This window comes from Cucurbita pepo, chromosome 1, assembly GCF_057944985.1.
Source record: "Cucurbita pepo subsp. pepo isolate OVF chromosome 1, ASM5794498v1, whole genome shotgun sequence".
In the NCBI taxonomy this organism is placed as follows: Eukaryota; Viridiplantae; Streptophyta; class Magnoliopsida; order Cucurbitales; family Cucurbitaceae; genus Cucurbita; species Cucurbita pepo.
In genome coordinates, this window is record NC_141798.1 from 13,874,221 (window position 1) to 13,899,259 (window position 25,039).

Sequence of the window (25,039 nt, forward strand, 5' to 3'; positions counted from 1 at the left end):
CAATATATAGAAGGAATGTTCACTTTTAACACCCTAAGGCGTTAACCCAAAACATACATCAAGTTCTTAGTGGCGTTACATCATATCATAACCTACTAAATAAGGTTAGACAGCGTACCTAGTCGCGGCGAGGCATGTCGTCGAGCTGAGTCACAGAGGTGTATGACTCTCTATCCTAGGAAAAAGTCTACAGAATCAAAAACTCGACTGCTCTGATACCAATCTGTCACGACCCGACTTTCGAGGATTCGAAAGACCAAATCATGACTAAAAAGACAAAATCGAAAACAAACAAAATTGAAAAGAAAGTAAAATATAAGGTAAAAATCCAGCAAAATTTAAAACGAGAAAAGGAAATCAAGAACACCAAAATTAAATATAAAATAAAAGTCAAATGTTACAAATAGGAATTGCAAATATAAAATGAAATACAAAAGACTCCAAATATGAAAACGAACGAAGGACTCTAAAAGACCGACAAGGGACTGACGCTCCGGAATGACACCCCTCTTTGATAGTGCAGCTCTCGAACACCTCCCCGTATCGACTGGTACCTGAAAAAAAAAAGGGAGAAAGGGGTGAGTATAAAAATATACTTAGTAAGCAACCTACTTGTAGGCTCTTTTCACATCCTTATCTTAGTAGGTATCCACGGTCTTATCTCTGGGATCTAGTGAGTACGAATCACGCTACAACTCTCTTTTCTATATCTTAGGAGGCTTGCCCATCTTAAGCAGTGAAATGATCAATGTCCTGAGGTGAGTCGCGACCTCATAAGTAAATTTGAGGGGATCATATGGCTGGATTTGAAAACGTGACTCTCTCTGAACATCATCCATAGAGGTTAGCTGACGACCCTCACACGGGACCATACATCCACTAAATTCGGGGTGCGCCCCCCTGTGTGCCGGTCAGCTACTGAGTCGTCCTATGTGGCTCCTGATGGTGTTAATATAACACCTGCGGAAGCAATTTGGATCTTAAGCACTTTTAGAACATCAATTATAGTAAATAACTAGCATGTTCATAAGTATTAAAACTTAATGAGTTTGAATACTAACCTTTTGTAGTTCAAACTTCTTTTTCCTCACGAACCGGTTTCGAACCACCACTAGTGTCTTCTCCACTATCCTCCGGCCTTAGAACGGAATTGTGGAATCCGGTGAGTGACTAAACTTGGGAGAAATTTTGTATATGTGAAGAGAGTGTTTGTGAGAGTTTTTTCTCAAGATTTTTCACCAAGAAGAAGAAGACCTTCCATGTACCATGATCACTCTATTTAAAGAGTTATGTTGGCATGTTCATGCAAATTTGAGATCACTAAATTTTGACACTTAAAATTCCACTCAAATGTTTGGGATTATGTGGCAAGCATGCATGTTTGAGTTAACCAAATTTTGACACTCAAAATTCCACTCAAACTTGTGAGGTTTATTTGGCAAGCATGCAAGTTTGGTTAAATCAAATTTTGACACCTCAAAATTCCACTAACATGGATTTTTCTATTAAATGAAGACTTTCTTCATTTTAATTCAACAATTAATTTGAATAATGAATTTCAGATTAAAGACTTTCTACACAAGGTTGGTTCTTATTAACATTATTTATTTATTTTTATTTATTTTCAAACATTTAATTAATAAAACAATAAATATATACCGGCATGAACACCTAAATGGTGAGTAAGAATGTATCTTAAATTTTAAGATTAACCTCGGTGTGGATTAAGCTTCATTAATCCTAAAAAAAATTCATGCTAAATCTAGAAAATTTTCATTCATTTAAACCTAATAAAACCAAAAATCTAGCCTAACTAAACATGAAGCCGGAATGCATTGTTGAATTTCCGAGCATGGCATAATTAGTTCATAATTCATGGTTTTCCCCATCACATTCCATATTAAGTAAATATTCATGGCCGCTTTCATGGTTTTCCCTAACTAAACATTCATGGCCACTTTCATTTTCCTCCTCGCCCTAACCAATGCCCAAAATGCCCCCGGTGACTACCTCGTGCTTCACAATCGAGCTCGTGCCCAGGTCGGCGTCGGCCCCATGCAATGGAGCAACACCGTGGCCGCGTACGCTCAAGCCTATGCGGAAAAAAGAAAGGGTGACTGCGCCATGATTCACTCAACCGGGTCGTACGGGGAAAACATAGCTGCGGGCTACTACCCTGAGTTCACCGGGGCAGATGCGGTGAAGCTGTGGGCGAACGAGAAGCCACTGTATGATCATGCGTCGAATAAATGCGTGGGTGGCGAATGTGGGCACTACACTCAGATGGTGTGGCGGAGCTCGGTGCGGCTTGGATGTGCTAGAGTGCCCTGCAAGGCTAATTCTCAGTTTGTTGTTTGCAATTATGATCCTCCTGGTAACTATATTGGGGAAAAGCCTTATGGTTCTTCTTTGTAAACAGCTTTGGTTCGAGAATTTTATGAATTGTAATAAAGTTTGTGAGAGAATCATGAATTACTGGAAATCTTCCCCCAATAAAAACTAATGGTGAATTATCAAGTGAATTAGGAATCTCCACAATAATATGATATTGTATACTTTTCCCCCCTAGATGGAGAATGAATGCAATCATGAATTTCTACAATTTTATGATATTGTCTACTTTTCTATTGCAAAAATAAATGGAGAAAATTAATGATTTTTAGAAATCATATCTTCACAATGGTATGATATTGTCGGCTTTTCTATCCAAAATTGCATAAATAAATGGAGAATTACCGAGATTTAGAAATCACTCATCTCCACAATGGTATGATCTTTGTTGGATGAATGTCCCGCCTCGGCTAATTTAGGGAATGATCATGGGTTTATAATCAGAGAATACTATCTCCATTGGGGTGAGGCCTTTTGGGAAGCGCAAAGTAAAGCGATGAGAGCTTATGCTCAAAGTGGACAATATCATACCATTGTGGAGACTCGTGTTCGTCTAACATGGTATCAGAGTCATGCCCTAAACTTAGCCATGTCAATAGAATCCTCAAATGTCGAACAAAGGACTCCAAAAGAAAAAGGAAAAGAAAAGGAGTCGAGGGGAGGTGTTGGATGAAAGTCCCACTCGGCGAATTTAGGGAATGATCATGGGTCCATTGGGGTGAACTCAAAGTAGACTTGGATGAAAGTCCCACTCGTCGAATTTAGGGAACGATCATGGGTCCATTGAGGTAAACTCAAAGTGGACAATATCTTCGTAATGGTATGATATTATGTGCTTTCTTACCAATACTGCAAAAATAAATGGAGAATTACCAAGTTCTAGGAACCATCCATCTCTACACTGATATGATACTGTCTAGTTTGAGATTAAGTACTTTCAGCTTGTTGTCCTGTGAGATTATTCCTTACTTATAAATTCATGATCATTTCTTAAACACTCTCTCTTAACAATTTTACACACCGAGAATAGCTCCCAGAATAGCTGCCAAATGTTGTTTGAAGTCAATGGGAATAAATGCCCACGGCGGAGATGCAAAAAACCAGTCACGATGTTTCGGCCTCCAAATCGGGAGACCCACGACGGCGATTAGCTCATAACTCAATAGTAATTAAAATATACTATTAACTGAGAGGTAAAAGGTTTTATTTCATCCATGAATATATGTTTTAAGTTACGGTTACTTTTAAAAAAAGAAAAAAGAAATACAAAAATTCATAACTCAATTGGTAGTAAATATTTTTAATCTAAAATTCTTTTTATATAATAAACACAATTTAAATAGGTTATAAAAATTTTAGGTTAAATTAGTTCATTTCATTTACTAAAAATTTTAAGAAAATATTAACATTATTTATTTATTTTTTAATTAACCAATTCAATTTTAATATATATTTTAAAAAATTGGAGAAGAATAAATAAATAAAATTATGAAACTAAATAAAACAATAAATATATACCTACAAGTAAAAATGTATCTTTTAAGATTAACCATAATTAGGTGGATTAAGTTTTATTAATCCTAAAAAAAAATTCATAAACCAGCTAAATCTAGAAAATTTTCAAATTAAAGTAACATTAAACGATTAATTAAACTATTTAATTATTATTTAATATTAATTCAAATACCAATCCCAATCAATTCCAACACATAATTGATTAAGATATTTAAATCTTGTTTAAATATCTCAGATTCTCTGCTTTTGTTTAATTCGTAAATAAAACAAACATGTGGTTAAATATATCGTATATATGTAGCGCATATTCCCTAATTTGAATTCGAACACTTCGAACTCACTCGTCACACTGTTCTATGGTTTAGTCCGATATGAGCTAGTAGAGGGACCTAATGGACCTATAGATCATGGGCTCCAACGATCCAAGATTAACCGGTTAAACTCATTAACCTTGTTAACCAACATTCGTTAACTACTAGGACACTCCACTGTAGCCTAGTAGTTGCACTCCCCTCACTATAGATATATTTCTGTCCATTTGATATAACCATGATTAGTAAATCGATCCTTCACAGGTTGTTCGTAACTAGAGCTGGGTCAATTTACCGTTTTACCCCTAAAGTTACTTCTTGTTCCTTATGCTCACTGGTCCTCTAATGAACAATTGGTTTGTGGTCCAACCAGTAAACCGAATCCCTCTCAGGCTAATGAGAGGGTGGGGCCCCTTGTTCAAGACCTGGAGTCAGTGCTTAAGAGAACTACCTCTCTTCTATCCCTAAAAGTGGGTAGGAGTGAATTCCATCTTGCACCCCACGTTCCCAGCCATTCACCCAGTCTTAACCCTGAAATGGGAGGCCTATTGAGTCTGTGAACTAGAGCCACTCTCACCCATGCAAATCTAAGGATAATTCCGAATAAACAGGAGTTCATGGTTAGCTCAGGATTAAAACCGAGTTACCTAGGTTATCGAATAAAAAGAAAATCAGTCTCAACAGTAAACGACATTATAAAGTGAGAGTGGTTTTCTTCATGGTCTGATCTTATGCAATACTCATTGCATAGGACGCCCCCACTCACATGTCTCCACATGTACAATTTAGTGATCACATTGTTTATATCATATACAAAAGTGGGCCGCATCCATACTGTCCCCAGAATAAGGTACTCAACCTTATCCTTATACTATAGATCATTTTGACTATATATACTTGAACTTGATCCACTCTTATGCCTCTACATATAGTTCAAGTAATCATACTATAGCCAGAGTGTTCTTAATTAATTGGATTTAGATTAATGATCGTAAAGTTCACCTTATTCAATAACAATCTTTACTCAATAAACAGCAATAATAACTTTATTGAAAATAGAATATGTTTTTGTTTACAAACTATGAGTTTTAGGACATAAAACCCAACAGCTCCACGTCCCCTGCTCAGGGACGGGTTTCTACGTCCCAAGAGTCCTGTTCAGAACAACCTTAGCTATCACTGCAAAAATAATGGTATGATATTATGTGCTTTCTTACCAATACTGCAAAAATAAATGGAGAATTACCAAGTTTTAGGAACCATCCATCTCTACACTGATATGACACTGTCTAGTTTGAGATGAAGTACTTTCAACTTGTTGTCCGGTGAGATTATTCCTTACTTTTAAATTCATGATCATTTCTTAAACACTCTCTCTTAACAATTTTACACACGGAGAATAGCTCCCAGAATAGCTGCCAAATGTTGTTTGAAGTCAACGGGAATAAATGCCCACGGCTGAGATGCAAAAAACCAGTCACGATGTTTCGGCCTCCAAATCGGGAGACCCACGACGGCGATTAGCTCTCCTGCACATAACTCAATACTAATTAAAATATACTATTAATCGAGAGGTAAAAGGTTTTATTTCATCCATGAATATATGTTTTAAGTTACGGTTACTTTTAAAAAAAGAAAAAAGAAATACAAAAATTCATAACTCAATCGGTAGTAAATATTTTTAATCTAAAATTCTTTTTATATAATAAACACAATCTAAATAGGTTATAAAAATTTTAGGTTAAATTAGTTCATTTCATTTCTTAAAAATTTTAAGAAAATGATAACCTTATTTATTTATTTTTTAATTAATCAATTCAATTTTAATATATATTTTAAAAAATTGGAGAAGAATAAATAAATAAAATTATGAAACTAAATAAAACAATAAATATATACCTACAAGTAAAAATGTATCTTTTAAGATTAACCATAATCAGGTGGATTAAGTTTTATTAATCCTAAAAAAATTCATAAACTAGCTAAATCTAGAAAATTTTCATTTATTTGAACCTAATCCAAACAAAAATCTAGTCCGTAATTAAACATGGAAGCGAGAATGAATTTATTCTCTTTGAATTTCCAAGCACGGCATAATTAGTTCATAATTCATGGTTTTCCCCATCACATTCCATATTAAGTTTTCCATCTCTATATAAATCATTCCCTCATTCTCAATCTTCATCTCATCTCTCATCAGAATTATGTGGACTCAAACCCTTCCGATCATGGCCGCTTTCATGGCCACTTTCATTTTCCTCCTCGCCCTAACCAACGCCCAAAACGCCCCCGGTGACTACCTCGCGCTTCACAACCGAGCTCGTGCCCAGGTCGGCGTCGGCCCCATTCAATGGAGCAACACCGTGGCCGCGTACGCTCAAGCCTATGCGTTAGAAAGAAAGGGTGACTGCGCCATGATTCACTCAACCGGGCCGTACGGGGAAAACATAGCCGCGGGCTACTACCCTGAGTTCACCGGGGTGGATGCGGTGAAGCTGTGGGCGAACGAGAAGCCCCTGTATGATCATGCGTCGAATAAATGCGTGGGTGGTGAATGTGGGCACTACACTCAGATGGTGTGGCGGAGCTCGGTGCGGCTTGGATGTGCTAGAGTGCCCTGCAAGGCTAATTCTCAGTTTGTTGTTTGCAATTATGATCCTCCTGGCAACTATATTGGGGAAAAGCCTTATGATTCTTGGGTGGTTTGAAGAGATTTGGTTTTAAAAATTTTAGGAATTGTAATAAAGTTGGTGAGAGAATCATGAATTTATGAATTGAAATAAAGCTACGATATAGTCTATAATAGTATTATATTGTCCGGTTTGAGTTAACTCTTGTGACTTTGTTTTGACCTCCTTGAGTTAACTCGTGTGACTTTGTTTTGACGTCCTTGCTTATAAACCCATGATCATAGAGTCTCCCCTCTAATTAAGTACATCACAGAGCCACCCCCTGAAGCCCGTAGATTTCTAGAACAACCTTCTCTTAATCGAGGCTCGACTACTTTCTTTGGAGCCTTTGAACAAAATACACCCTTTGTTCGACACTTTTGACTACAATTTTGAGGCTAACAATTTCTTTGTTCGACATAGCTAAGTTAAGTTCATGGTCTGATAACCATGTTAAGAATCACGAATCTCTACAATGGTATATGATATTTGTCCACTTTGAACATGAGAAAATCTCATAGGTTTGCTTCGGGCTCTCAGAGATGTATGTTTTACTGTTAAATCTAGGATCATTTCCGAACAATCTTCAATACTAAGAACACCAGCCACCAGCCAATTATTGTTCCAAGTCACTCATAAGATATGCCCTCGGCAGAGATGCGAAAAACCAGTCCACGATGTTTTCGGCCTCCAAATCGAGAGATGCACGGCGGCGTTTAAGTCCGCTGCACTATGAGACCCACGCCGGAGACGAAGGCCCACTCCCGCAACCTAAATTTTGAAAAAGACATACATATTCCTAAACTTTGAAAAGAGTAGGATAAGAAAATGTTTAACAATTTGTTTTTCTAAAAGTGTAATAAGTCTCCAAATTTTAAAAAAATTAACTTTTTTAATATAAAAATTTAACCTATTCAACTACTATTTTAAAAATGATGAATTTATCGATTAGAATGGAAAGTTTAATGGATCAAGTCAGACTAACCGTAGTGCACCCAAGTGAGTCAATTGGGTTAGCCTCTAGCCGACTCTACCACACTCTACCACCAAGCGAGTCAATCGGACCACTAAGTGAGTCAATCGGCTAGAATTGAAAGTTGATTTTCTATTCTTCTTATGATTCTCTGTTATATAATAAACCCAACCTAAATAAATCATAAAATTTTTGGGTTAAATTAATTCATTTCATTTACTCAAAATCTTAAGTAAAATATTAACATTATTTATTTATTTTTATTTATTTTCAAACATTTAATTAATAAAACAATAAATATATACCTACATGAACACCTAAATGGTGAGTAAGAATGTATCTTAAATTTTAAGATTAACCTCGGTGTGGATTAAGCTTCATTAATCCTAAAAAAAATTCATGCTAAATCTAGAAAATTTTCATTCATTTAAACCTAATAAAACCAAAAATCTAGCCTAACTAAACATGAAGCCGGAATGCATTGTTGAATTTCCGAGCATGGCATAATTAGTTCATAATTCATGGTTTTCCCCATCACATTCCATATTAAGTAAATATTCATGGCCGCTTTCATGGTTTTCCCTAACTAAACATTCATGGCCACTTTCATTTTCCTCCTCGCCCTAACCAATGCCCAAAATGCCCCCGGTGACTACCTCGCGCTTCACAATCGAGCTCGTGCCCAGGTCGGCGTCGGCCCCATGCAATGGAGCAACACCGTGGCCGCGTACGCTCAAGCCTATGCGGAAAAAAGAAAGGGTGACTGCGCCATGATTCACTCAACCGGGCCGTACGGGGAAAACATAGCGGCGGGCTACTACCCTGAGTTCACCGGGGCAGATGCGGTGAAGCTGTGGGCGAACGAGAAGCCACTGTATGATCATGCGTCGAATAAATGCGTGGGTGGCGAATGTGGGCACTACACTCAGATGGTGTGGCGGAGCTCGGTGCGGCTTGGATGTGCTAGAGTGCCCTGTAAGGCTAATTCTCAGTTTGTTGTTTGCAATTATGATCCTCCTGGTAACTATATTGGGGAAAAGCCTTATGGTTCTTCTCTGTAAACAGCTTTGGTTCGAGAATTTTATGAATTGTAATAAAGTTTGTGAGAGAATCATGAATTACTGGAAATCTTCCCCCAGTAAAAACTAATGGTGAATTATCAAGTGAATTAGGAATCTCCACAATAATATGATATTGTATACTTTTCTCCCCTAGATGGAGAATGAATGCAATCATGAATTTCTACAATTTTATGATATTGTCTACTTTTCTATTGCAAAAATAAATGGAGAAAATTAATGATTTTTAGAAATCATATCTTCACAATGGTATGATATTGTCGGCTTTTCTATCCAAAATTGCATAAATAAATGGAGAATTACCGAGATTTAGAAATCACTCATCTCCACAATGGTATGATCTTTGTTGGATGAATGTCCCGCCTCGGCTAATTTAGGGAATGATCATGGGTTTATAATCAGAGAATACTATCTCCATTGGGGTGAGGCCTTTTGGGAAGCGCAAAGCAAAGCGATGAGAGCTTATGCTCAAAGTGGACAATATCATACCATTGTGGAGACTCGTGTTCGTCTAACATGGTATCAGAGTCATGCCCTAAACTTAGCCATGTCAATAGAATCCTCAAATGTCGAACAAAGGACTCCAAAAGAAAAAGGAAAAGAAAAGGAGTCGAGGGGAGGTGTTGGATGAAAGTCCCACTCGGCGAATTTAGGGAATGATCATGGGTCCATTGGGGTGAACTCAAAGTAGACTTGGATGAAAGTCCCACTCGTCGAATTTAGGGAACGATCATGGGTCCATTGAGGTAAACACAAAGTGGACAATATCTTCGTAATGGTATGATATTATGTGCTTTCTTACCAATACTGCAAAAATAAATGGAGAATTACCAAGTTTTAGGAACCATCCATCTCTACACTGATATGATACTGTCTAGTTTGAGATTAAGTACTTTCAGCTTGTTGTCCTGTGAGATTATTCCTTACTTATAAATTCATGATCATTTCTTAAACACTCTCTCTTAACAATTTTACACACCGAGAATAGCTCCCAGAATAGCTGCCAAATGTTGTTTGAAGTCAACGGGAATAAATGCCCACGGCGGAGATGCAAAAAACCAGACACGATGTTTCGGCCCCCAAATCGGGAGACCCACGACGGCGATTAGCTCATAACTCAATAGTAATTAAAATATACTATTAACCGAGAGGTAAAAGGTTTTATTTCATCCATGAATATATGTTTTAAGTTACGGTTACTTTTAAAAAAAGAAAAAAGAAATACAAAAATTCATAACTCAGTAAATATTTTTAATCTAAAATTCTTTTTATATAATAAACACAATTTAAATAGGTTATAAAAATTTTAGGTTAAATTAGTTCATTTCATTTACTAAAAATTTTAAGAAAATATTAACATTATTTATTTATTTTTTAATTAACCAATTCAATTTTAATATATATTTTTAAAAAAATGGAGAAGAATAAATAAATAAAATTATGAAACTAAATAAAACAATAAATATATACCTACAAATAAAAATGTATCTTTTAAGATTAACCATAATCAGGTGGATTAAGTTTTATTAATCCTAAAAAAAAATTCATAAACCAGCTAAATCTAGAAAATTTTCAAATTAGAGTAACATTAAACGATTAATTAAACTATTTAATTATTATTTAATATTAATTCAAATACCAATCCCAATCAATTCCGACACATAATTGATTAAGATATTTAAATCTTGTTTAAATATCTCAGATTCTCTGCTTTTGTTTAATTCGTAAATAAAACAAAAATGTGGTTAAATATATCGTATATATGTAGCGCATATTCCCTAATTTGAATTCGAACACTTCGAACTCACTCGTCACACTGTTCTATGGTTTAGTCCGATATGAGCTAGCAGAGGGACCTAATGGACCTATAGATCATGGGCTCCAACGATCCAAGATTAACCGGTTAAACTCATTAACCTTGTTAACCAACATTCGTTAACTACTAGGACACTCCACTGTAGCCTAGTAGTTGCACTCCCCTCACTATAGATATATTTCTGTCCATTTGATATAACCATGATTAGTAAATCGATCCTTCACAGGTTGTTCGTAACTAGAGCTGGGTCAATTTACCGTTTTACCCCTAAAGTTACTTCTTGTTCCTTATGCTCACTGGTCCTCTAATGAACAATTGGTTTGTGGTCCAACCAGTAAACCGAATCCCTCTCAGGCTAATGAGAGGGTGGGGCCCCTTGTTCAAGACCTGGAGTTAGTGCTTAAGACAACTACCTCTCTTCTATCCCTAAAAGTGGGTAGGAGTGAATTCCATCTTGCACCCCACGTCCCCAGCCATTCACCCAGTCTTAACCCTGAAATGGGAGGCCTATTGAGTCTGTGAACTAGAGCCACTCTCACCCATGCAAATCTAAGGATAATTCCGAATAAACAGGAGTTCATGGTTAGCTCAGGATTAAAACCGAGTTACCTAGGTTATCGAATAAAAAGAAAATCAGTCTCAACAGTAAACGACATTATAAAGTGAGAGTGGTTTTCTTCATGGTCTGATCTTATGCAATACTCATTGCATAGGACGCCCCCACTCACATGTCTCCACATGTACAATTTAGTGATCACATTGTTTATATCATATACAAAAGTGGGCCGCATCCATACTGTCCCCAGAATAAGGTACTCAACCTTATCCTTATACTATAGATCATTTTGACTATATATACTTGAACTTGATCCACTCTTATGTCTCTACATATAGTTCAAGTAATCATACTATAGCCAGAGTGTTCTTAATTAATTGGATTTAGATTAATGATCGTAAAGTTCACCTTATTCAATAACAATCTTTACTCAATAAACAACAATAATAACTTTATTGAAAATAGAATATGTTTTTGTTTACAAACTATGAGTTTTAGGACATAAAACCCAACAGCTCCACGTCCCCTGCTCAGGGATGGGTTTCTACGTCCCAAGAGTCCTGTTCAGAACAACCTTAGCTATCACTGCAAAAATAATGGTATGATATTATGTGCTTTCTTACCAATACTGCAAAAATAAATGGAGAATTACCAAGTTTTAGGAACCATCCATCTCTACACTGATATGACACTGTCTAGTTTGAGATGAAGTACTTTCAACTTGTTGTCCGGTGAGATTATTCCTTACTTTTAAATTCATGATCATTTCTTAAACACTCTCTCTTAACAATTTTACACACGGAGAATAGCTCCCAGAATAGCTGCCAAATGTTGTTTGAAGTCAACGGGAATAAATGCCCACGGCTGAGATGCAAAAAACCAGTCACGATGTTTCGGCCTCCAAATCGGGAGACCCACGACGGCGATTAGCTCTCCTGCACATAACTCAATACTAATTAAAATATACTATTAATCGAGAGGTAAAAGGTTTTATTTCATCCATGAATATATGTTTTAAGTTGTTACTTTTAAAAAAAGAAAAAAGAAATACAAAAATTCATAACTCAATCGGTAGTAAATATTTTTAATCTAAAATTCTTTTTATATAATAAACACAATCTAAATAGGTTATAAAAATTTTAGGTTAAATTAGTTCATTTCATTTACTAAAAATTTTAAGAAAATATTAACCTTATTTATTTATTTTTTAATTAATCAATTCAATTTTAATATATATTTTAAAAAATTGGAGAAGAATAAATAAATAAAATTATGAAACTAAATAAAACAATAAATATATACCTACAAGTAAAAATGTATCTTTTAAGATTAACCATAATCAGGTGGATTAAGTTTTATTAATCCTAAAAAAATTCATAAACTAGCTAAATCTAGAAAATTTTCATTTATTTGAACCTAATCCAAACAAAAATCTAGTCCGTAATTAAACATGGAAGCGAGAATGAATTTATTCTCTTTGAATTTCCAAGCACGGCATAATTAGTTCATAATTCATGGTTTTCCCCATCACATTCCATATTAAGTTTTCCATCTCTATATAAATCATTCCCTCATTCTCAATCTTCATCTCATCTCTCATCAGAATTATGTGGACTCAAACCCTTCCGATCATGGCCGCTTTCATGGCCACTTTCATTTTCCTCCTCGCCCTAACCAACGCCCAAAACGCCCCCGGTGACTACCTCGCGCTTCACAATCAAGCTCGTGCCCAGGTCGGCGTCGGCCCCATTCAATGGAGCAACACCGTGGCCGCGTACGCTCAAGCCTATGCGTTAGAAAGAAAGGGTGACTGCGCCATGATTCACTCAACCGGGCCGTACGGGGAAAACATAGCCGCGGGCTACTACCCTGAGTTCACCGGGGTGGATGCGGTGAAGCTGTGGGCGAACGAGAAGCCCCTGTATGATCATGCGTCGAATAAATGCGTGGGTGGTGAATGTGGGCACTACACTCAGATGGTGTGGCGGAGCTCGGTGCGGCTTGGATGTGCTAGAGTGCCCTGCAAGGCTAATTCTCAGTTTGTTGTTTGCAATTATGATCCTCCTGGCAACTATATTGGGGAAAAGCCTTATGATTCTTGGGTGGTATGAAGAGATTTGGTTTTAAAATTTTTAGGAATTGTAATAAAGTTTGTGAGAGAATCATGAATTTATTTATTGAAATAAAGCTACGATATTGTCTACAATAGTATTATATTATCTAGACCATAAACTCTTGTGACTTTGTTTTGACTTCCTTACTTATAAACTCATGATCATAGAGTCTCCCCTCTCATTAAGTACAGCACATAGAGCCACCTTTGAAGCCTATGGATTACCTATGATCATAGAACCTCCCCTCGAACAAAATACATCATAGAGCCTCCCTTGAAGCCTATGGATTTCAAAAAGAAACTCCCTTTAATCGAGACTCGACTTCTTTCTTCGGAGACCTTGAACAAAATACACAATTTGTTCGACACTTTTGACTACGATTTTTAGGCTTACAACTTTTTTGTTCGACATAGCTAAGTTAAGTTCATAGTCTGATACCATGTTACTAATCACGAATCTCTACAATGTTATATGATATTTGTCCACTTTGAACATAATATCATGGATTTGCTTCGAGCTCCCACAAGAAGTCATGTTAATGAAAATGTATTATTTAGTTATAAATCTATGATCATTTCCGAACAGTCTTCAACACTGAGAGCATCAGCCACCAGCCAATTGCTGTTCCCAGTCACCCGGAAGAAATGCCCTCGGCGGAGATGCGGAAAACCAGTCACGATGTTTTCGGCCTCCAAATCGGGAGACCCATGACGACAGCGATTAACTTCGCTGCAGTATGATACCCACACCGGAGACGAAGACCCACTGCCGCGACCTACCGGCGTTTACCGGCTCTGAATATGGAGACCAACGGGGCCGGAGTGACTGAAGGACACTCGACGCTCAAAAGGCGACCATTTTTTTTTCTTACTTTGCTTATTGGCCACTGCTTTCGTCTTTTTCTCGGCTTCATGGAAAAAAAGAACAATAATAATAATTAATAAATAATCAAAATGGTAAAATCAAAGAAATGCCCGTTTTTGTTGAATTACTGAAATGCCCTTTTATCGAAATACTGAAATACTGAAATTTGATGGGTACTATGATCATTGGGCAATGCTCATGGAAAACTTTTTTAGTACTGGGTTTGGTGGAGAATGGGATTCCTGCATCAATAGGACACATCGTTTTAACAGATATCGAGAAGAAGCACATTGAAGATCATAAATTGAAAGATTTGAAAGCAAAAAATTATCTATTTCAAGCATTAGATCGTTCAATCTTGGAGACAACCCTCAACAAGGATACAACAAAAAAAAAACATATGGGATTCTATGAAGTAGAAATATCAAGGTTCGACACGGGTAAAGCGTGCACATTTGCAAGCTCTTCGGAAGGAGTTTGAAATGCTGCACATGAAGGTAGGAGAATCTGTGAATGAGTATTTTGCTCGGACCCTTAGCATAGCCAACAAGATGAAACTAAATGGTGAGAACAAAGAAGATGTTGAAGTAGTCAGAAAGATTCTGAGATCAATGACCCCCAAGTTTGATTATATTGTGTGTTCCATTGAGGAGTCCAAGGATACAACCATCTTAACCATTAATGAGTTGTAAAGCAGCCTGCTTGTACATGAACAACGCATGAGTTCTCATGTTGAAGAAGAACACGCTTTGAATATCACTCATGGTGAACAATCTAGAGGAAGGGGTCAAGGTCGTGGAACTTTTAGAGGCAGAGGAAGGGGACGAGGCAAACAAACCTTCAACAGGGCCACAGTGGAGTGCTATAATTGTCACAAGGTAGGACATTTTGAATGGGAATCTCAAAGCATGGAGAAAGAGGAAAAATATGCAGAGACTCAAGAAGAGATGCTGTTGACGGCTTACGTGAATATGAATAAGGCCAATAGAGAAGATATGTGGTTCCTTGACTCGGGATGTAGCAATCATATGTGTGGGAAGAAGGAATATTTTTTCAGATTTTGATGGACCTTTTAGAGATTGCTTGAAGTTGGGCAACAACTCAATCATGGTTGTAACAGGAAAGAGTAATGCACAGCTGCAAGTTAATGGAATCATACCTATATACCAGAGCTGAAGAACAATTTGTTGAGTATTGGGAAATTGCAATCAAAGGGGCTTACCATTTTGTTTCAAAATGGAACATGCGAGGTGTTTCATCCTGAGAGGCTTAATCATGGAGACAAAGATGCCTTTGAAACGAATGTTCGTACTGCATGCTATATCTCAGCCTGTAGCATCCACTCGTTTCAATACAATCACAAAATATATTGAACAACTTTGACACGGTAGATATGGAAGACTCTTGAGCAAAAGAAGATGGTGGATGGTTTACCACAGCTCAATTCTCCTCTCGGTGTAAAAATTGTGTGGTGGGTAAACAATCATCAATTTGTTTTTGTCCAAAAAAAAAAAAAAAAAGAAAAGAAAAAGCATGTTTTGAAATTTAATTGAGAGGGGAGAAGTTCAAATCCTGCTCTTTCTCACTCCATGGTTCTCAATCATATGTTTTTCTACATTTTTTTTTAGGATCCATGGAAGTCAAAGACATAGAATTAATCCAAATTAGAGATGAAAACTTTATTTTATTTAAAAAAATTTATTGGTTTGGAATTTACAATATGAATTCGATTTGCTATAAAATGGTTTTTATTATTGTTATTATTATTATTATTGTTGTTTTATTATAATAGTAAAGTGAATATAACTCAATAGTAATTAAAATGTTAAATTAGGTCGGAGGTTCTATTTCATCGATCAATTTTTTAATTTACATTTAATTTTTTAAAACGAAAAAAAAAAAATACAAAAATTCATAACTCAATTAGTCATAAATATTTCTAAGAAATTCTCGTTATATAATAAACCCAATCTAACTCGATCATAAAATTTTTGGGTTAAATTAGTTCATTTCATTTACTCAAAACTTTAAGTAGAATATTAACCTTATTTATTTATTTTCAAATATTTAATTAAGCCGCTAAATTTTAATATATATTTAAAAAAGTTGTTGGAGAATAAATAAAATTAAATAAAGCAATAAATGTATACGGACTTGGCAAGTAAAAATGTATCTTTTAAAATTAACCAAATTAACCATAATCTGGGTAGATTAAGTTCCATTAATCCTAAAAAAATTTATAAACTAGCTAAATCTAGTAAATTTTCATTTATTTCAACTTAATCCAAACAAAAATCTCTTAATTAAACATGAAAAGCCGGAACGAATTCATTCCGGTCTGAATTTGCAAGCCTGATGCATGACATAATTAGTTCATAATTCATCGTTTTCCCCATCACATTCCATATTATGTTTTCCATCCCTATATAAATCCTTCCCATATTTTCAATCTTCATCTCATCTCTCATCGGAACTATGTGGACCCAAACCCTTCCGATCATGGCCGCTTTCATGTTCCTCCTCGCCCTAACCAACGCTCAAAACGCCCCCAGTGACTACCTCGCGCTTCACAACCGCGCTCGAGCCCAGGTCGGCGTCGGCCCCATGCAATGGAGCAATACCGTGGCCGCGTACGCTCAAGCCTATGCAGAAAAAAGAAAGGGTGACTGCGCCATGATTCACTCAACCGGACCGTACGGGGAAAACATAGCCGCTGGGTACTACCCTGAGTTCACCGGGGCGGATGCGGTGAAGCTGTGGGCGAACGAGAAGCCGTTGTATGATCATGCGTCGAATAAATGCGTGGGTGGTGAATGTGGGCACTACACTCAGATGGTGTGGCGAAGCTCGGTCCGGCTTGGATGTGCTAGAGTGCCCTGTAAGGCTAATTCTCAGTTTGTTGTTTGCAATTACGATCCTCCTGGCAACTATATTGGGGAAAAGCCTTATGATTCTTGGGTGGTTTGAAGAGATTTGGTTTTAAAAATTTTAGGAATTGTAATAAAGTTGGTGAGAGAATCATGAATTTATGAATTGAAATAAAGCTACGACATTGTCTATAATAGTATTATATTGTCCGGTTTGAGTTAACTCTTGTGACTTTGTTTTGACCTCCTTGAGTTAACTCGTGTGACTTTGTTTTGACGTCCTTGCTTATAAACCCATGATCATAGAGTCTCCCCTCTAATTAAGTACATCACAGAGCCACCCCTGAAGCCCGTAGATTTCTAGAACAACCTTCCCTTAATCGAGGCTCGACTACTTTCTTTGGAGCCTTTGAACAAAATACACCCTTTGTTCGACACTTTTGACTACAATTTTGAGGCTAACAATTTCTTTGTTCGACATAGCTAAGTTAAGTTCATGGTCTGATAACCATGTTAAGAATCACGAATCTCTACAATGGTATATGATATTTGTCCACTTTGAACATGAGAAAATCTCATAGGTTTGCTTCGGGCTCTCAGAGATGTATGTTTTACTTATAAATCTAGGATCATTTCCGAACAATCTTCAATACTAAGAACACCAGCCACCAGCCAATTCCTGTTCCAAGTCACTCGTAAGATATGCCCTCGGCAGAGATGCGAAAAACCAGTCCACGATGTTTTCGGCCTCCAAATCGAGAGATGCACGGCGGCGTTTAAGTCCGCTGCACTATGAGACCCACGCCGGAGACGAAGGCCCACTCCCGCAACCTAAACTTTGAAAAAGACATACATATTCCTAAACTTTGAAAAGAGTAGGATAAGAAAATGTTTAACAATTTGTTTTTCTAAAAGTGTCTAATAAGTCTCCAAATTTTAAAAAAATTAACTTTTTTAATATAAAAATTTAACCTATTCAACTACTATTTTAAAAATGATGAATTTATCGATTAGAATGGAAAGTTTAATGGATCAAGTCAGACTAACCGTAGTGCACCCAAGTGAGTCAATTGGGTTAGCCTCTAGCCGACTCTACCACACTCTACCACCAAGCGAGTCAATCGGACCACTAAGTGAGTCAATCGGCTAGAATTGAAAGTTGATTTTCTATTCTTCTTATGATTCTCTGTTATATAATAAACCCAACCTAAATAAATCATAAAATTTTTGGGTTAAATTAATTCATTTCATTTACTCAAAATCTTAAGTAAAATATTAACATTATTTATTTATTTTTATTTATTTTCAAACATTTAATTAATAAAACAATAAATATATACCTACATGAACACCTAAATGGTGAGTAAGAATGTATCTTAAATTTTAAGATTAACCTCGGTGTGGATTAAGCTTCATTAATCCTAAAAAAAATTCATGCTAAATCTAGAAAATTTTCATTCATTTAAACCTAATAAAACCAAAAGTCTAGCCTAACTGAACATGAAGCCGAAATGCATTGTTGAATTTCCGAGCATGGCATAATTAGTTCATAATTCATGGTTTTCCCCATCACATTCCATATTAAGTAAATATTCATGGCCGCTTTCATGGTTTTCCCTAACTAAACATTCATGGCCACTTTCATTTTCCTCCTCGCCCTAACCAATGCCCAAAATGCCCCCGGTGACTACCTCGTGCTTCACAATCGAGCTCGTGCCCAGGTCGGCGTCGGCCCCATGCAATGGAGCAACACCGTGGCCGCGTACGCTCAAGCCTATGCGGAAAAAAGAAAGGGTGACTGCGCCATGATTCACTCAACCGGGCCGTACGGGGAAAACATAGCGGCGGGCTACTACCCTGAGTTCACCGGGGCAGATGCGGTGAAGCTGTGGGCGAACGAGAAGCCACTGTATGATCATGCGTCGAATAAATGCGTGGGTGGCGAATGTGGGCACTACACTCAGATGGTGTGGCGGAGCTCGGTGCGGCTTGGATGTTCTAGAGTGCCCTGTAAGGCTAATTCTCAGTTTGTTGTTTGCAATTATGATCCTCCTGGTAACTATATTGGGGAAAAGCCTTATGGTTCTTCTCTGTAAACAGCTTTGGTTCGAGAATTTTATGAATTGTAATAAAGTTTGTGAGAGAATCATGAATTACTGGAAATCTTCCCCCAGTAAAAACTAATGGTGAATTATCAAGTGAATTAGGAATCTCCACAATAATATAATATTGTATACTTTTCTCCCCTAGATGGAGAATGAATGCAATCATGAATTTCTACAATTTTATGATATTGTCTACTTTTCTATTGCAAAAATAAATGGAGAAAATTAATGATTTTTAGAAATCATATCTTCACAATGGTATGATATTGTCGGCTTTTCTATCCAAAATTGCATAAATAAATGGAGAATTACCGAGATTTAGAAATCACTCATCTCCACAATGGTATGATCTTTGTTGGATGAATGTCCCGCCTCGGCTAATTTAGGGAATGATCATGGGTTTATAATCAGAGAATACTATCTCCATTGGGGTGAGGCCTTTTGGGAAGCGCAAAGCAAAGCGATGAGAGCTTATGCTCAAAGTGCACAATATCATACCATTGTGGAGACTCGTGTTCGTCTAACATGGTATCAGAGTCATGCCCTAAACTTAGCCATGTCAATAGAATCCTCAAATGTCGAACAAAGGACTCCAAAAGAAAAAGGAAAAGAAAAGGAGTCGAGGGGAGGTGTTGGATGAAAGTCCCACTCGGCGAATTTAGGGAATGATCATGGGTCCATTCGGGTGAACTCAAAGTAGACTTGGATGAAAGTCCCACTCGTCGAATTTAGGGAACGATCATGGGTCCATTGAGGTAAACACAAAGTGGACAATATCTTCGTAATGGTATGATATTATGTGCTTTCTTACCAATACTGCAAAAATAAATGGAGAATTACCAAGTTTTAGGAACCATCCATCTCTACACTGATATGATACTGTCTAGTTTGAGATTAAGTACTTTCAGCTTGTTGTCCTGTGAGATTATTCCTTACTTATAAATTCATGATCATTTCTTAAACACTCTCTCTTAACAATTTTACACACCGAGAATAGCTCCCAGAATAGCTGCCAAATGTTGTTTGAAGTCAACGGGAATAAATGCCCACGGCGGAGATGCAAAAAACCAGACACGATGTTTCGGCCCCCAAATCGGGAGACCCACGACGGCGATTAGCTCATAACTCAATAGTAATTAAAATATACTATTAACCGAGAGGTAAAAGGTTTTATTTCATCCATGAATATATGTTTTAAGTTACGGTTACTTTTAAAAAAAGAAAAAAGAAATACAAAAATTCATAACTCAATGTATAAATATTTTTAATCTAAAATTCTTTTTATATAATAAACACAATTTAAATAGGTTATAAAAATTTTAGGTTAAATTAGTTCATTTCATTTACTAAAAATTTTAAGAAAATATTAACATTATTTATTTATTTTTTAATTAACCAATTCAATTTTAATATATATTTTTAAAAAAATGGAGAAGAATAAATAAATAAAATTATGAAACTAAATAAAACAATAAATATATACCTACAAATAAAAATGTATCTTTTAAGATTAACCATAATCAGATGGATTAAGTTTTATTAATCCTAAAAAAAAATTCATAAACCAGCTAAATCTAGAAAATTTTCAAATTAGAGTAACATTAAACGATTAATTAAACTATTTAATTATTATTTAATATTAATTCAAATACCAATCCCAATCAATTCCGACACATAATTGATTAAGATATTTAAATCTTGTTTAAATATCTCAGATTCTCTGCTTTTGTTTAATTCGTAAATAAAACAAAAATGTGGTTAAATATATCGTATATATGTAGCGCATATTCCCTAATTTGAATTCGAACACTTCGAACTCACTCGTCACACTGTTCTATGGTTTAGTCCGATATGAGCTAGCAGAGGGACCTAATGGACCTATAGATCATGGGCTCCAACGATCCAAGATTAACCGGTTAAACTCATTAACCTTGTTAACCAACATTCGTTAACTACTAGGACACTCCACTGTAGCCTAGTAGTTGCACTCCCCTCACTATAGATATATTTCTGTCCATTTGATATAACCATGATTAGTAAATCGATCCTTCACAGGTTGTTCGTAACTAGAGCTGGGTCAATTTACCGTTTTACCCCTAAAGTTACTTCTTGTTCCTTATGCTCACTGGTCCTCTAATGAACAATTGGTTTGTGGTCCAACCAGTAAACCGAATCCCTCTCAGGCTAATGAGAGGGTGGGGCCCCTTGTTCAAGACCTGGAGTCAGTGCTTAAGACAACTACCTCTCTTCTATCCCTAAAAGTGGGTAGGAGTGAATTCCATCTTGCACCCCACGTCCCCAGCCATTCACCCAGTCTTAACCCTGAAATGGGAGGCCTATTGAGTCTGTGAACTAGAGCCACTCTCACCCATGCAAATCTAAGGATAATTCCGAATAAACAGGAGTTCATGGTTAGCTCAGGATTAAAACCGAGTTACCTAGGTTATCGAATAAAAAGAAAATCAGTCTCAACAGTAAACGACATTATAAAGTGAGAGTGGTTTTCTTCATGGTCTGATCTTATGCAATACTCATTGCATAGGACGCCCCCACTCACATGTCTCCACATGTACAATTTAGTGATCACATTGTTTATATCATATACAAAAGTGGGCCGCATCCATACTGTCCCCAGAATAAGGTACTCAACCTTATCCTTATACTATAGATCATTTTGACTATATATACTTGAACTTGATCCACTCTTATGTCTCTACATATAGTTCAAGTAATCATACTATAGCCAGAGTGTTCTTAATTAATTGGATTTAGATTAATGATCGTAAAGTTCACCTTATTCAATAACAATCTTTACTCAATAAACAACAATAATAACTTTATTGAAAATAGAATATGTTTTTGTTTACAAACTATGAGTTTTAGGACATAAAACCCAACAGCTCCACGTCCCCTGCTCAGGGACGGGTTTCTACGTCCCAAGAGTCCTGTTCAGAACAACCTTAGCTATCACTGCAAAAATAATGGTATGATATTATGTGCTTTCTTACCAATACTGCAAAAATAAATGGAGAATTACCAAGTTTTAGGAACCATCCATCTCTACACTGATATGACACTGTCTAGTTTGAGATGAAGTACTTTCAACTTGTTGTCCGGTGAGATTATTCCTTACTTTTAAATTCATGATCATTTCTTAAACACTCTCTCTTAACAATTTTACACACGGAGAATAGCTCCCAGAATAGCTGCCAAATGTTGTTTGAAGTCAACGGGAATAAATGCCCACGGCTGAGATGCAAAAAACCAGTCACGATGTTTCGGCCTCCAAATCGGGAGACCCACGACGGCGATTAGCTCTCCTGCACATAACTCAATACTAATTAAAATATACTATTAATCGAGAGGTAAAAGGTTTTATTTCATCCATGAATATATGTTTTAAGTTACGGTTACTTTTAAAAATAGAAAAAAGAAATACAAAAATTCATAACTCAATCGGTAGTAAATATTTTTAATCTAAAATTCTTTTTATATAATAAACACAATCTAAATAGGTTATAAAAATTTTAGGTTAAATTAGTTCATTTCATTTACTAAAAATTTTAAGAAAATATTAACCTTATTTATTTATTTTTTAATTAATCAATTCAATTTTAATATATATTTTAAAAAATTGGAGAAGAATAAATAAATAAAATTATGAAACTAAATAAAACAATAAATATATACCTACAAGTAAAAATGTATCTTTTAAGATTAACCATAATCAGGTGGATTAAGTTTTATTAATCCTAAAAAAATTCATAAACTAGCTAAATCTAGAAAATTTTCATTTATTTGAACCTAATCCAAACAAAAATCTAGTCCGTAATTAAACATGGAAGCGAGAATGAATTTATTCTCTTTGAATTTCCAAGCTAGTTCATAATTCATGGTTTTCCCCATCACATTCCATATTAAGTTTTCCATCTCTATATAAATCATTCCCTCATTCTCAATCTTCATCTCATCTCTCATCAGAATTATGTGGACTCAAACCCTTCCGATCATGGCCGCTTTCATGGCCACTTTCATTTTCCTCCTCGCCCTAACCAACGCCCAAAACGCCCCCGGTGACTACCTCGCGCTTCACAACCAAGCTCGTGCCCAGGTCGGCGTCGGCCCCATTCAATGGAGCAACACCGTGGCCGCGTACGCTCAAGCCTATGCGTTAGAAAGAAAGGGTGACTGCGCCATGATTCACTCAACCGGGCCGTACGGGGAAAACATAGCCGCGGGCTACTACCCTGAGTTCACCGGGGTGGATGCGGTGAAGCTGTGGGCGAACGAGAAGCCCCTGTATGATCATGCGTCGAATAAATGCGTGGGTGGTGAATGTGGGCACTACACTCAGATGGTGTGGCGGAGCTCGGTGCGGCTTGGATGTGCTAGAGTGCCCTGCAAGGCTAATTCTCAGTTTGTTGTTTGCAATTATGATCCTCCTGGCAACTATATTGGGGAAAAGCCTTATGATTCTTGGGTGGTATGAAGAGATTTGGTTTTAAAATTTTTAGGAATTGTAATAAAGTTTGTGAGAGAATCAGAGAATCATGAATTTATTTATTGAAATAAAGCTACGATATTGTCTACAATAGTATTATATTGTCTAGAGTATAAACTCTTGTGACTTTGTTTTGACTTCTTTACTTATAAACTCATGATCATAGAGTCTCCGATCATAGAGTCTCCCCTCTCATTAAGTACACCACATAGAGCAACCTTTGAAGCCTATAGATTACCTATGATCATAGAGCCTCCCCTCGAACAAAATACACCATAGAGCCTCCCCTGAAGCATATGGATATCTAAAAGAAACTCCCTTTAATCGGGACTCGACAATGTTACTAATACCATGTTACTAATCACGAATCTCTACAATGTTATATGATATTTGTCCACTTTGAACATAATATCATGGGTTTGCTTCGAGCTCCCACAAGAAGTCATGTTAATGAAAATGTATTCTTTAGTTATAAATCTATGATCATTTCCGAACAGTCTTCAACACTGAGAGCATCAGCCACCAGCCAATTGCTGTTCCAAGTCACCCGGAAGAAATGCCCTTGGCGGAGATGCGGAAAACCAGTCACGGTGTTTTCGGCCTCTAAATCAGGAGACCCACGACGATAGCGATTAACTCCGCTGCAGTATGATACCCACACCGGAGACGAAGACCCACTGCCGCAACCTATTATTATGATTATTATTATTATTTTATAATAATAGTAAAGTGAATATAACTTAATAGTAATTAAAATGTTAAATTAGGTCCCAGGTTCTATTTCATCCATTGATCTATGTTGTAAATTATGTTTGTTTTTTTAAAAAGAAAAAAAATACAAAAATCCATAACTCAATTAGTCATAAATATGTCTAAGAAATTCTCATTATATAATAAATCCAATCTAACTCGATCATAAAATTTATTGATAAGAATCTTAAGATGGGAGGATTGTTTGCCATTTATAGAATTTGCATATAATAAGGTTGTTCATACCACTACTAAATGCACACCTTTTGAAATTGTTTATGCCGTCAAAAGAGTTTGTGAATTTTGCTCCAAATGCCAAGGTTGAGTTTGTTCATGAAATGCACAAGCAAGTAAAAGAACAAATTGAGAAGCAAAATTCCAATGTTGCCACCCGAATTAATAAAGGACGCAAGATTGTCATCTTCAAGCCAGGAGATTGGGTTTCAGTGCATTTCTGAAAAGAAAGATTTCCTAGTCAAAGAAAATATAAGCTTTTACCACGAGGAGAACCATTTCAAGTTCTTGAGC

At 36.4% G+C, this 25,039-nt stretch overlaps 7 protein-coding genes across 7 annotated transcripts; all 7 read left to right on the forward strand.

Moving 5' to 3' along the window:
• Positions 1–1,950: 1,950 nt before the first annotated feature.
• On the forward strand, positions 1,951–2,415 carry LOC147794812 (basic form of pathogenesis-related protein 1-like). Its single transcript, XM_087118564.1, has one exon. It carries the CDS (start codon positions 1,951–1,953, stop codon positions 2,413–2,415), a length of 465 nt encoding a protein of 154 aa, XP_086974690.1.
• Positions 2,416–6,421: 4,006 nt separating this feature from the next.
• Positions 6,422–6,925, forward strand: LOC147794813 (basic form of pathogenesis-related protein 1-like). Its single transcript, XM_087125087.1, has one exon. The coding sequence runs from the start codon at positions 6,422–6,424 to the stop codon at positions 6,923–6,925; it is 504 nt and encodes a 167-aa protein (XP_086981213.1).
• A 1,530-nt stretch (positions 6,926–8,455) lies between these two features.
• On the forward strand, positions 8,456–8,920 carry LOC111785252 (basic form of pathogenesis-related protein 1-like). Its single transcript, XM_023665659.2, has one exon. It carries the CDS (start codon positions 8,456–8,458, stop codon positions 8,918–8,920), a length of 465 nt encoding a protein of 154 aa, XP_023521427.2.
• Positions 8,921–12,917: 3,997 nt separating this feature from the next.
• LOC147794814 (basic form of pathogenesis-related protein 1-like) lies at positions 12,918–13,421 on the forward strand. Its single transcript, XM_087125141.1, has one exon. The coding sequence runs from the start codon at positions 12,918–12,920 to the stop codon at positions 13,419–13,421; it is 504 nt and encodes a 167-aa protein (XP_086981267.1).
• Positions 13,422–16,755: 3,334 nt separating this feature from the next.
• Positions 16,756–17,255, forward strand: LOC147794815 (basic form of pathogenesis-related protein 1-like). The gene has a single exon (XM_087125181.1). It carries the CDS (start codon positions 16,764–16,766, stop codon positions 17,253–17,255), a length of 492 nt encoding a protein of 163 aa, XP_086981307.1. The 5' UTR covers positions 16,756–16,763.
• Positions 17,256–18,786: 1,531 nt separating this feature from the next.
• LOC147794816 (basic form of pathogenesis-related protein 1-like) lies at positions 18,787–19,251 on the forward strand. The gene has a single exon (XM_087125241.1). It carries the CDS (start codon positions 18,787–18,789, stop codon positions 19,249–19,251), a length of 465 nt encoding a protein of 154 aa, XP_086981367.1.
• Positions 19,252–23,245: 3,994 nt separating this feature from the next.
• Positions 23,246–23,749, forward strand: LOC147794817 (basic form of pathogenesis-related protein 1-like). The gene has a single exon (XM_087125263.1). It carries the CDS (start codon positions 23,246–23,248, stop codon positions 23,747–23,749), a length of 504 nt encoding a protein of 167 aa, XP_086981389.1.
• Positions 23,750–25,039: the final 1,290 nt, after the last annotated feature.

What these genes read in the sequence shown, in the direction of transcription:
- LOC147794812 (XM_087118564.1), top strand. Translation starts at nt 1,951, where the DNA reads ATGGCCACTTTCATTTTCCTCCTCGCCCTAACCAATGCCCAAAATGCC.
- LOC147794813 (XM_087125087.1), top strand. Translation starts at nt 6,422, where the DNA reads ATGTGGACTCAAACCCTTCCGATCATGGCCGCTTTCATGGCCACTTTC.
- LOC111785252 (XM_023665659.2), top strand. Translation starts at nt 8,456, where the DNA reads ATGGCCACTTTCATTTTCCTCCTCGCCCTAACCAATGCCCAAAATGCC.
- LOC147794814 (XM_087125141.1), top strand. Translation starts at nt 12,918, where the DNA reads ATGTGGACTCAAACCCTTCCGATCATGGCCGCTTTCATGGCCACTTTC.
- LOC147794815 (XM_087125181.1), top strand. Translation starts at nt 16,764, where the DNA reads ATGTGGACCCAAACCCTTCCGATCATGGCCGCTTTCATGTTCCTCCTC.
- LOC147794816 (XM_087125241.1), top strand. Translation starts at nt 18,787, where the DNA reads ATGGCCACTTTCATTTTCCTCCTCGCCCTAACCAATGCCCAAAATGCC.
- LOC147794817 (XM_087125263.1), top strand. Translation starts at nt 23,246, where the DNA reads ATGTGGACTCAAACCCTTCCGATCATGGCCGCTTTCATGGCCACTTTC.